The 12,928-nt window shown below is 46.6% G+C and overlaps 1 protein-coding gene across 5 annotated transcripts in view; it reads left to right on the forward strand.

Annotated features, from left to right (window-relative positions):
* FMNL2 (formin like 2) overlaps positions 1 to 12,928 on the forward strand; it is a 78,998-nt gene that overhangs the window by 43,663 nt on the left and 22,407 nt on the right. For all 5 annotated transcript variants that reach the window (XM_085312970.1, XM_085312973.1, XM_085312971.1 and 2 more), the window contains exons 9-11: positions 6,192 to 6,266; positions 10,179 to 10,289; positions 12,446 to 12,595. In XM_085312970.1, coding sequence (XP_085169096.1) covers positions 6,192 to 6,266; positions 10,179 to 10,289; positions 12,446 to 12,595 — 336 coding nt within the window. The remainder of the gene's footprint in view (positions 1 to 6,191; positions 6,267 to 10,178; positions 10,290 to 12,445; positions 12,596 to 12,928) is intronic.

A 12,928-nucleotide genomic window follows, 5' to 3' on the forward strand; every position in this document is an offset into this window, starting at 1 on the left:
GGCCGAGAAGGCCGGCCGACGGCGAGCGAGCCCTGCGGCTGGCGTCCATCGGCGCTCGCTTCCGCGAGGTCGGACGGTGCTGTGCAGCCCTAAACCTCCACGGTGCTTAACTCAGAGTCAGATTTGGGTGTTCCAGCAGTGAACGGCAGCACTGAAAACAGCAGTTCTGAGTTGTTCTTGCAGACCATTGTAATAACTCAGTCCTGGAAAAACTGTTTGCAAGTGTTAGAAAATGTAAACAGATTTGCTGTCTTTTCTACTAGGGCAGTAATTTGAGAGTGCCTTAACCCTGCTGGTAGGGAAGTAAAAGGTATTTTAACCTAGCAAGTATTAAATAACTGTTTACTTAACTGGTAACTTTTGAGAAAATTGGTTTTTTGTTCTTTAGCAAACTGTAAAAATGTCAGCGTGATCAGTCAGAACGGAGCGGTGCTTTGGAGGGCGGCGCGCCCGCGGTGGCCTGTGCTGCTGGGAGGGAAAGCAAAAGCCAGCGCTGCGCAGGGGAGGGTTACGAAGGGCCCCGGGAGCCCGAGGCCGCGTGTGCATCGGGCTGTTTATAGCCCCGTATCCATTCTGGGCTGTATTCGTGTGTACAGTGAAGCAACTGCTTCTCATATGAACTAGTCACTGTTGCAGAGCTGAAAAGGTTATTAAAGGAGGAGGAAACAGCTTAAAATAACCTTTGGGCAGCATGTGGTTAGATGATCATTTTAACATTTGCAGTGACAGAAAATTTCCTGTAGTGCAAAGTCTTTGCTAAGTTTTACATATTTTAAATTTAGTGCTTAAAATAATTATTTTTCCTTACTTAAGCTCACCGCTAGCTGCCTTTGCTGTATCAGTCCACACATACCTGAAGTGTAAATGCAGCCAAAATGATTTCAGGCATTTTCAGTATGGACTTTGAGACCATCAGGCTTTAGCTGCTTCCTGGCACAAGATACATTTTGTAGGTTGGTGAGCTTATGTCTATTAATGCCTTTTCTTTGAACATACGTTGCCTGCTCAAAGCCATCCTCCTCTCTCTCCTCCTTTGCTCAAAAAAAGAAACACACAGAGGTGGTTGCAGCAGGCAGTTTCTGCAGCTCCTCAGTCATACAAGCATCAGCACTGCAGACGTGGAGGAGATASTGGCAGCTGTGACTCGCAGAGTGCGTTTTGTACCATTGGCCAACAAACTGTAAGGCCAAAGCCTGAAGTATGGCTGACCTTCTAGTGAAGGTCCATCTCCATATGTATCACATCACTATGTTTTCTTGTGGTAAGGTGGAGTTATGAGCTCAATTCTCCAGCAGAATTAGGTGTTGCACCGTTTCGTTAGATAACTGTCGGAGGTAGCTGGAAGATAAGCTTCTGAGAGTCTGGATTTTCACTTTGTGTCTGACACTGCACATAAAAATGTCCTCATTTTTTTTGAAATATCCCTTTTGTCTTGTCTTTGCCATCTGTTCACATTGCCTTTCTGGAATTTCTTACTGTAATCATGTCCCAAGAACAGGAATACAAGGGTTGTCTTATTTGAACTTTGCTCTTGGGTGGTCTGGATGTGAACTACGTGACTTGATAGCATTGCTAGGTGGGCATGGACATAGCTGTCACCAAGTTTTTCATAATAGATCTTTTTTCTTCCTTACAGGATTGTATTGTACCTTTGTAATATATCTGTGAAGGGCTTGCCTTGGTAGCATCCAAAGGCTTTCTAAAGAAAAGACCCTTTGGGATGGTTTTCCATAAAGCCACAATGTTCTTCTGGAATGACATGGGCTTAAAACAATCTAAAAAATTTTTTCACAACCTGAGTGTAGACAGAGGCTTTTTATAGCTGTGGTAACCTGTTCAGTCTTTCTTCACACGTAGAATAATGCTAAAAAAGAAATATCAATCTTTCTTAGTAGCAACCGTACTTTCAATGTAAATGACAGACCTTGCAAATGTATTCAAATATAAATGGCAACATATGATTTTATGCGGTGGGATTTGATTTCAGCATTTGACTTGGATTTTGGCCAATCTTCAGGCTGTAGGTTTGGTCTATAGTTTCACTCTCTTTAATCTTCCAGGATAAATTATATCATTTTATGAAAGTCAGCTCACTGTCTCTTGAAACACACATGTTCCTAGCACTGACTCATCTGATGATAGTGTGAAATATCTGCAAGCAGCAACCAAAAGCCGCAGGTCGTTGTTGCTTTTCCTGTTGCTGTCGTCTGCTCTGTTCCAGCCAGCAGCGTCTGTTCCCTGTGACTGGCGACTGTCTGGTGGGGTTGTATCACTTCGGGCTGCTCCCTAATTGAATTAGGCAACCATAAATAGCTCGTAGTTGTTCATGTCAGATTTTTCCATCCATGTGGAACCATTTACATTGGATTTCCCAGAAATCAGTCCTTCTGASTTTGTTGTTGAGTGACCATATGCACCACCGTGATGTTTGTTTCCATAATACATGATTTTGTTGAGCTTCATTTTTCTGAAGTGGGAGCAAGAGAGACATGGTGGCCTAGAGTTCAAAGTTCATGTGAACCTATTTTTTATTTTCTTATATTAACTTTGACTGGTTTTTGGAGAGGGGAGAGTGCAGAGAGCACAAGAATTTGCAGTTGGTTGAACTGGAGCATCATCCCATTTACTACAGGAGAAAAAATGGCTCAGAACATTAGTGCATCGAGCGGACTGTGGTGCAAGTCAAAGGGAAGACTGTTTTGGTTTGAGTAGGAGCTGGATCAGGCCCAGTGTAAGCCTCCAAAATCAAATTATTTTGGCTGGCAGCTGCTCTCTCTGATTCTTACAGTACAAGTAAGTTCCTGAAATTCTGCCAGAGTCTGGTATTCTCTTTGGCTCTTCCTGATAGGAGTCAGCTTCTTTACAGCATTTCATTTCTTTTCCTCCTGAATCGCGCGTTGTTCCTGAATGGAAACGTACACGTCCCAGAAGAGACGTATGCCTGAAATGTGGCACGCTTCCAAAGCACAGAGACTGGTTTTGACAGGCCCTCTGTACGTGGGTTCCCGGTGGGACGCTGAAGACAAGTGCCTAGAGTAGATCAGATTGTTGCAGAAGCATTGAGCTTTAGCTTTTTCAGAAAGAAATTATTCCTCATTCTGCGTGCAGAAAGCAGGAGAGCTAGGCAGGATGCTGGCATGTGTTGGTGCTCTTGTTTTGTATGGAGATGCTCTGGACCCTGTCACAGTGCACTCATTTGATCTCTTGCTTTTAAACATTTGTGAAACCAGAATAGTTATGCCAAAATGCTCATGATGTGTTTTTCCAAGTGCACTTTTGACCATCTTGGATTTGACTGTGGACATCTGGTGGCTTTGGGGAGCTTTTTTATTAGTGAAGCTAGTTCCTGTGCCCACTGCAAAGCATAATGCACTGGAGCAGGAATTCACCCATTTGCTCTCCGTTTTAGTTAGAAACATTAAGGAGCTGCTTTAACTGTCAGCTYTGGGTGCGCAGTGTTCGTGCTGTGATCTCCCAGCAGGATCATTCCTGATGTTGTAGGAGGGCTTTATGAGGGTTACTCCTAAAGAAAACTGAGAGGTTAGACTGAAGATCTGGAACATGAAGCTGAGGGACCAGTGTCTCTGCAAACACCCTAGTCCTTTCCATGTCGCAGGAACTCCTCCTCTGCTAAGCAAAGAGATTGAGCACGCATCTTTCTCCCCCTTGCACAACTGTGGGCCAGAAAACATCAGACAGACTTGCTTCATCCAAAGCTGTCAGTCTCCACTGAGTCTCTCAGCTTTGCTTTATTGCATCTTAAGCTTTAATGTTAGCTGTGTGCTGCGGGCGGAGCGTCGCAGAGCAGGGTTTTGTGCTTTGAAAGCACTTTCACACTTTCATGGTGTAGGATGTAGACAGGACTGAGTCTTTGGGGCTTATGATTGTGGTGATTTGCTTGGCCAGCAAGTGGAATCTGTTCTTCCTGAGGTACACATGCTGTTGTGTAATGTGTATTTATTCTCCCCTGCGTGTATTTAAGGTTTCTCTGGAAACATTCTGCACATTTAAATACCATTGTAATGGGYGCGTGGTGTACGACTTCAGCACCTGTCCCCCGATGTGGTACGTGCTGAGCCTGCTCAGAGCCCAGGAGTTGTGAGATGTGGGACTGAGGTCATGAATCTTAATGGTAATGTTATCAAACAGTTCGTCATAACCGGTGTCAGTGACCTCTTACAGACATCCAGTGGCAAAATTCCCACTGACGTCAGGTGCTGACCACAAATATCTGAATAATAACTCAGTTACGGCAATTTTGAATGGTAATGATAGGAGATGTATCACATGCACCACAAATATGTTTTATTCAGTCATAGCAACAGACAGCAGAAAGCACAGAGAGAGATTATCCAGCAGGCCGCTATGAGCAGTGCTGTGCAAATCTAATGATCAACTCAATTTGGGTCCCATTAAACTCTACAGAAAAACTCCCTCAGACCTAAGTAAGGTCTACTTAGGGCCTTAATCTTTGTGTAGATACTAGAAGATAGATACAGTTAAAAGCAGAAAGCTAATGAGAAAATAGGAGTAATCATATTTTATAAAGACTTTGCTTTTTGGGAGTATCTGAAAACCTGAGTTGAGGATTTGGTCTCATGGTGAGAAACACTGTATATATACATATATACAAAGATATATATACAAAGAACTGAACMCTGTCCTGAAGAGTCTGCTTTCTAACTCAGAAGTACCCTCTGCTCCCACCAATCYATCACTAGCATTCATTAGCTAATTTCCCATAAATACTGTGCCATCAAGCTGGCTCTTGAGGGAAACAGCAGCTCGTGTCTCAGTGGTGGTGTTCAGCAACTCGCAGACCCTAACCGAGCTGAAGACACTTGCTGCAGATCCAGGATGTCGAAGTACAGTTCCTTCTGTTTCTTGTCCATTGCACCTGTACTTAGGATGGGGCCTGATGTTCTTGAGATACTTCAGTGTTAGGTTGCACAACACGTTAGCCTGGGAAATGGGGAGCAGCTTGTGCTGTCGCAGTGAGCTGAGGTGGGAAGGACGTAATTAACAGCACAGATTGCTGAGAAGCCAGTGGTAGCARTCTTCCAAAGGAGGCCACCAGGAGCTTACTAATGACCTCAGCTCGTAGGAGCTCAAGGAGAGCGTGAGAAACATACAGTCAGCGGTAGCATTTTCTCCCCTGGTCATTGCTGGGTGTTAGTCCAGGTCTGGCACAGAAGAAAGTGCGTGACCCTTCCCACGCCCGCACCCGTTCGACCTTGCCGTCGTGGTGAAGGGGGCTGTCCGCAGGTGCCCGGGAGCTGCCCACGGCTCCCCGGCACCCGGCCGCCCTGGGAGAGGTGCCGTCTCTCGTGTCGCCTGCTCCTCACGACAGAGGCGGCTTCTCCACCGCCTGCCCGTCCCGCCTGCCGCTCCACCGGCGCAGCTTCTCCGCCTGCCCGGGGTGCAGGCCGGTTTCTCCCGTCACCCCGCGGCCGGCGCTGCTCCCTGCTCGGCAGCGAGGTCGGCAGTGCGTGGCTGCACGCTCTGCTCGCTCCACATTTGCTTTTGCTTTCCRGTTTATTTAATGTTTTGGTGTGAATTGCTCTAGATCATTTATATGCTGAGAAAAGTAGCACTGAAATGGAGAAAGTACTGGGGAGTAATAAGATTTAAGCAATGTACTGTGACCTGCTCTACCTTCGGTCTGATTTCTCCCTCAAGTTGCTTGCTTTTCCTGCCAACACCCAGGTATTACCACTCTGAAAGCCTTGCTAGCAGGTAGTTACGCTGACTTATTTCGCTCYTTATTTAGCCTGTGATAATTTCCTCCCCCCACCCCATAATTTGATCTTTTTCCTAATTATATTATATTACAGTGGAAAACAAATGATGGACTGTAAAACATGCTGCGTCTCCCCGTGGCATAGCCCAGTGTAACCCCGTTGTTTGCATTTGCACTATCAGTGGATATGACATTCAATTTTCTAAAGGAAAAGGGAGTACAAAGAATTATTTTATAACTGCACCTGCCCCTTTAGACTTGCAGGACAGGTGTTGGTCTGTATTTCCTCTGGATATTCCAGCTGGATTTGCCAGGAGGAAGAGTATTTTTAGAGTATTTTTAACGAGAGGAAACCTAGATGGAGAGGTTTTGAGCAGATAAGGTGCTTTCTAGATGTTTTTAACACTGTCTTGCAACCTGTTTTAACAAGGACATGGTGATTCTTTTGTAGGTTTGTGGGGAGAAACAGCGCTTTGAGAAGCTAATGGAGCACTTCCGAAATGAAGACAACAATATTGACTTTATGGTGAGTGCTATTTCTTAGCAGCAAACTGCTGGTTTGAGTGTTTGGTGTTTACTGTGTCTGCTCCTGCTGCCCTGCACAGCGATGAGCTGTATTTACCTCCTGACCCTTGGTCTAAAGTTACCATCATGTGATTTTTTATATTCCAAACTACGTAATACCTTCTGTTTTTAGCTTCAGTTCAATTCAGTTATTTTCAAGAAATGCCAGGTAATTAAAAAGTACCTTTCTGGTTGTGTATACTATTCCTCTGTGGCAGAATAGCAGTGTCTGCAATATCAAGATGTATATTCTGTACCCATGCCAACATCCTCAAAATCATAGACAGGGAAGTGTGGGGAAGACTCATTGCAGCTGTTGTCTCTCCTTATCTGTAGATAAATATAACACTTTTAGTTCCTCAATGTGCTTATTCATGATTATTCACCAAATCCACTTCCTCTGAAGAAGAAGCAAATATAGAAACAGAGGAGGAGCCTTACTAGCGCCCACAAATGCAAACACCAGCTTGCACATTGGAAACACGTGAAACAGAGAGGATCGTGACAGTGAGGATGAGCTAACAGGTTATATATTCAGTGTGAGATGTACTTCTGCATCCGTTCCTTCAAAGATGGGTATGGCAAGTGAGTGGTAGGGCCAGTTAGAAGCCTGAAAAATTAAAATCAGATACTTACTTGCAAAACAAAAGGTGGCACAGATGTGATCACTGCAGTCTTCCTCRCTCTGCTGATAGCCAGTGCCTCAAATGTAGCCCAATGCCGTTGTTTTGGGAGAAGAGCAGGTGGGTTCCCTGTTGGGGCATGCCAGCCTTTCTGTTAAGGCCTCTGTGTTAAAGGCATCTTTTTGACATGAGTTAAGAGTTAAAGCACCAGGAAATGCTTTTTCCTATGGGCTTTGGATGCTCCAGTGACTTGCAGCCATGACGGACCGAGGCCAGACTCACACCTGTGAAGCGGAGGCAGAATCTACCTTTCTAGAAGTCTGTGCTCTTAAAAATGAATAGAGCGTGACTGCGAAGGAGATGATGTAAACCAGATAGGATGGCCTCTTTCTAGTATTAAAAGATATGYATGTTACAATATTTCCTGCAATTTTACTAGAGCTAGCAAGCTGCTCTCAGTAACTCCATGGCAGTTTGCAGTTGTTACTGTTCCTTGTTACTGCAGGCTCAGTAAGGACTGTTTTGCCAGTCACAGTATGGATTAAATACTCTCAGATGTGCATATAGTTTAGACTGCAACATAGCAGAAAGATTTGTCAGTCCTTGACACCCAACTCTTAGCTGTTTTTCCCATGCTCACGGAGAAGGATAATCATATTTGGGGAATGGGGAGAGCAGCACAGCGTGGTGCAATCCTGGAAGCAAGGCAGTGGCAAGGACGTGCAGCCAGCCACCTTGCCATAAGCCGCCGCRTTTATCCACTCTTATTAAGGAAAAACATCATCTTTATTAAAGATTCTAAGTGGTCTGTTGTAAGGCTGGAGTAGGGAATATGTGTGTGCACACATGCCCAGGAGCTCTGAGACTGACATTCAGCATCAGTGCAGATGGCCTATTTCATCCCTGTGCAACTTCTCCATCATTTCAGGCCATAGGTTTAAGGCAGCAGTGAAACTGGCTTGAAAATAWACATTTTTCAGGACTTGCCCAAATACTAATAAAATCTGCATTTTTGGATTGCTTCCATCTACTAAGGGCTTGAATATAGGACAAGCCTAAAGCTAAGAGAGAGAGTCCGTAACAAATGATCTGGCAGATCTGCTCGTTCTGTCACCATCTGGTCCTAACTAGATCCACATGCTGTTACAAACAGTATATGACAAATGCGCTGTAGGGGGTGCGGAGGGAAGGCTTGGCGTGCGAGGCGGAAAGCAGCGTGAGGAGCGCTTGGCGGTTAGCTCTCCGAGGTACCTGCGCTGTGGGAGCGCGCAGGTTTGTACCGTTTGCCATTTAAATTAAGAAGGTAAAAATCACTCAGTTCTGCAGGACAGGATAAAACGGGCCCCAGAGCCAAGGCCCTGGAATATAATGTTCAAGCTGGAGTAATTCAAGTAGCTGTAATGACTGAACACAGAGACAGTCCTGCAGGACCGAGCTTTCCCTCTGCCCTAAATGGGAGCGGAGGAGGCTTGTCTGCTTGAAAGGGGCTGCCCTTAACTCGGTGGGCATTGAGCTAAAGGGAGGAAAGCACAAGGACGCAAGTATTTTAGAGAAGGTTCCTCTTCCATTGACCGCCTTCATTTTAAAAACAACTTTCTTGCACTGATTTTCTTTGACTTGATAAATTCTTTAGTTGTGCATCTAAGGATCTAAGAAAGGAAACGAGACTTTGGCTCTAATGTTGCAATAACCAAAGCAAGTTTAACAAAAGCGCTTTTGAAATCAGGGGATTTGGCTCTCCATTATTCTCCTGTATGGCAATGTCCAGCTGTCCAGTACCATCACGAGGAGAAACTAGCGTTCATGGCAGAAACTGGAAAGGAAATTCCGTGATGCAAAGACTCAAAAACTGAAGTCAACTTTCTAACTGTGCAGATAGGGTTGTTGCAAGAACTGGGTAYGCCCTGAGAAGTGGGGATGAGACAGCAGTCCTCCGGTGGCCCCTGGATGAATCTTTAGACCTAGAAGGAACAGGCTGGGGCACCTGCTCCAAACCCGTAGTCACAGGCAACCCTGCAATGGCTGCGTGACGCAGAGGTTTGTCCCACGGGCCCCGTAATGGATCGCAGGGCACCGGCACTTTCCGCAGCAGACTGGTGAGCCAGAGAGCGGGCTGCACTTCGCGCTTCTCACAAAATGGCCCAAAGATTCGGAGCCTCTGCAGGAAGCTTGTTCTGCCTGTAAAATTATGTTGCTTTGATTTTATCTTCTCTTGGATTCATTTTAGAAATCTAGCAAGTATCTTAGTAAACGTTGAGAATTTGATGTGATTTCCGCTGCAGTGTCTTTAGCAGGACTTAATTATGCTGTTAAAAACCCTGTAAGCACTGCACTGGCACAAGGTATTGCAGCTTAGAAAGACTGTGCAAAACCCCCTCTAAAAGCAGCAGAGAGGGTGACAAATGCAGTCACGTGCCAGTCCCTCTGGGCTAAAGGAGAGCTGGGCCTGTCTGTGCAGAACAGGATTTGGCCCTGCCTTGCACTAAAGCAAGAGCCCCCACGGGTGCGTCGGCTGGTCCKTGGCGGCCGCAGCGGCCTCCTCCGCGGCGCCTGGCCCCTGCCGCGGCTGGGCACCTCCATGACCCGCTTTCTCGGGAGCCTTTCTCTTTCCTTCCCCATGTTGGGATTTGGTTTTACGCTCATTCGTATGACCTGGTCCCTTGTTCAGTTATCAAACCACAGATTTGGAAATACGTTTCCTGCAAATAACAAAGCATCCCTTGTGAAAGTCCTGTTTTCTACATTGAGGGCTCCAGTTGCAAAATTAATCTCGCTTTTAAAGGCCGTTTCAGAAAACAGCATTGTTTTCTTGAAAGCTTGTGTGCTTGTGTGATGTCTAGCAGAGCAGACTGGCATGGAAAACATGTTCTTTCTGTGAACCAGTGTGTAACGAAGCAAAGGTGGACTCYGCAGACATGACTAAGCCCTTGGAACCCACGCTCCCCTTCAGCGCCACAAACAAATACCTCGTAAGCCTGAACCCAGCACAGAGTTGAAAGAAAAGCTGCAGAATAGCAAATCACAGCTTCCACTCAGAGTAAACATAATAAAATGTAATCATTAATAATGTGTGCTGACATAAGGTCTGATCCAGCGGGGCCTGCTGGAGGGTGCCAGCTCTGGCCCCGCATCTCAAGGTGTCCGAAGTCTGTGCCCTGGGGCCTTCCTCCAGCTTGCTGGTGCGCCACCGGCCCCTTCTTCCCAGAACATCCGTTATTAAATGCTCACCCTGCGGCGGTTCTTCCCCACAGGTGGCCTGCATGCAGTTCATCAACATCGTTGTCCACTCGGTGGAAGACATGAACTTCAGAGTCCATCTGCAGTATGAATTTACAAAATTAGGCCTGGATGAGTATCTGGATGTGAGTATGACCTGCTTTCTATCCCGTAACAGGGTGGATTGTGGGGTCCCAGGTGGATTAGTTTTTTTGCAGCATGGAAGCAGTGCATGYGTCTATGTGGGGCTCAGCCGTGGAAGTGGTGGGGCAGAGGGCTGCACACTGCAGCTCTGTGCTGCAATCAGAGCAACATCTGAGATGTTTTGCTGTGCCCTGCAGAAACATCATTGCTGAGGGGAACCTTAAACATCAGAGCTCACTGTACTGCCCCCCTGTTTCCTCCACTGGCCAATATTGCTGCTTTTGTGCTGGCTGCTTGCAGAAAGTCAATGTAAAAGTCTTGTTCCAGTGTGTTCATCTAGTTAGGTGCTCTGATGCCAGCAACTCTGCTCCAGAGAACTGGAAAAACCCCTGACTCATAGTCTTCTTTTTGTTATGCTTTTTAATCAAGATATTGCAGCTGATTAACTCTAGTGTCAAGAGGAACAAAGCCATTAATTGCACACACGTTAGCCTTGTGCTGGCTGCGCTGCCCGGAGCCTGGTCCTGACCCCTCCGCTCGGTGCGTCTCTGCTGGCAGGATGAAGTGCTGCTGTCAGAGGAAATAACGCTTGGACTGGGGAGAGAGCGGTGTGCGGAGCCGTCTTGCTGGCTTTGCTGAGCCTCCTTTCAGGCATTGCYCCCTTTTCCTTTTTAACAGTCTTCTCTCATCCTGGTTTATGGTGTCAGGAATAAACGTTGCGCACCTGCCTGCCCTCCCAGGCAGTGAAAGGGTTAGATCAAGCCTTTTGATACCCCCAAAATCCACTGAGCTCCACCAAAAGAGCTTCTGAGAGGGCAGAGCAAGGTTGTCTCATAATCTGAGCTAAAAACGTAGTGGCCTTGGTTGCTGAATTGAGATTGTGGCTTGGATTCCCCCCTCCAGCAAGGAAAAAAATTAACCTTAACTAAGTGGGATTACATACTGAGARCTAAATTTGTAACTTTTTCTTGCGAAAATGGAGAATGAAGCAAAGTTTTCTCCAGGAACAGTGAACTTGCCCGTTGCTGTACCGAGCTCGTCTATACCAAGCAGCATGGGCCAGAGGCCTGGCCTCAGTTACGAGCTCTGAGCATCGTGCTGGATCGGGGCTGGCGTTGGGGAGCGCTCCCGGTGCAGAGGCTGCGCACATCCCTGCTTCGTCAGGGATGCAATGCTGCAGAGCCCTGCCAGCCTCCTGCTTGGAAAAAAAAATCTACATTTTGCTTAGAGTAACCGTAGTTTCCCCTGACAGCTAGACATTTTCTGGCCTCCTGTGGGAAACCCTCTCTTTAAAAAGAAAGCTTTTTTATTCCCCCTCTTTGTATTTTTCTCTCTCTGTTTTCTTGCTGTCAGGAGCATATGCGTGAAAGCAGCACTTGTGCTGATTAGGGATTGATTTGTCTCTGCTGGCTTCTGCTCAGTGGTAACCAAGAAAGCTATTTTTTGCTGTCTGTAAGAAATACTTGTACGCAGCGACCCTGCTTGGGGTCTTGGGGTGCTACGAGCACCAGAGCTCAGCTGAGAAAGCCTGAGCTCCCAACCAGTCCGAAGGTTATTGCGGGCGTCCCCCAGCGCGGCCRGTGGAACAGCCGGCGGCTCCTGGCTGTTTCTGCACTTGCAAGTAGCAGCAAGTGGCTCAGTTGGTCGAAACCCTCAAACCTAAGCTCTGGTTTGGAGCTTTCACTGCAGACCCGGTGTGGCCCAGTTTGCGGTTGCAATGTCTCTGCCGTGCACGTGTGCCGGAGCTGCTGGGGCTCGGCTGGCAGCCCGGCCCGCCGCCCTGCGCTGCTGCCGGGTGAGRTGCGGGTGAGGGTGAGGGTTAGGAGAGCCCTCTCCTATTCTGGGCTCGGACTGGCTCTTGCGCTCCCACCTGGCCAGTGGACTGCCGGAGTCGTGCTCAAACAGCAGGCCAGGCCCTGCGGTAATAAAGGATAAGACTCTACTTAATTGTGTTTCAGAGCTCTGCATGTTTGGTCCTTTTTATATATGACTGTTATCATTTATGACCCCTGCTAATGTTAAAATACAAAGTGTTTTTCTGGATGATGGAAACGGCCTGAGCTCGCACCATTCTTCCACCCGCGTGTGCCACGTGCGATTTTGTCGTTGCTGGCTGCTGGCTGTGTTGAGTGACACTCTTCTCTTCTTGGATTTGCAGAAACTTAAGCACACGGAGAGTGACAAACTGCAGGTGCAAATTCAAGCCTACTTGGATAATGTTTTTGATGTGGGAGCTTTGCTTGAGGATGCTGAAACCAAGAATGCAGCCCTGGAAAGAGTTGAAGAACTGGAAGAAAATATTTCTCATGTTAGTACAAAACCAAAGTCACCTCTGTCTTTGAAGTCGTTCAGAGGCTGGTGTTCCAGCTTGCATGTTAATGCTTTGGGATTGCCAGTCCTTTCTAGTTTTCTTTACTTTTTTTAATTGTAGACATGCTTTTAAATAGCAGTGGGCGTGGCTAGACGGTTCTCCTTTTTATGAATTAACTTAGCATCGTTCATACTGAGAGTATTGATTTCATTGCAGTTCCTTCATTGGGACTGTGTGCTTTATTAACATACAGAAGCCTAGTRAAGTTACAGTGCGAGCTGTAGTTTTGAACCTCATGTTCACATATGGGTTAATTGGTGCACCACTTGT

Source organism: Rhea americana, unplaced genomic scaffold (assembly GCF_003343005.1).
Source record: "Rhea americana isolate MKP2758 unplaced genomic scaffold, rheAme1 scaffold_372, whole genome shotgun sequence".
Classification (NCBI taxonomy): Eukaryota; Metazoa; Chordata; class Aves; order Rheiformes; family Rheidae; genus Rhea; species Rhea americana.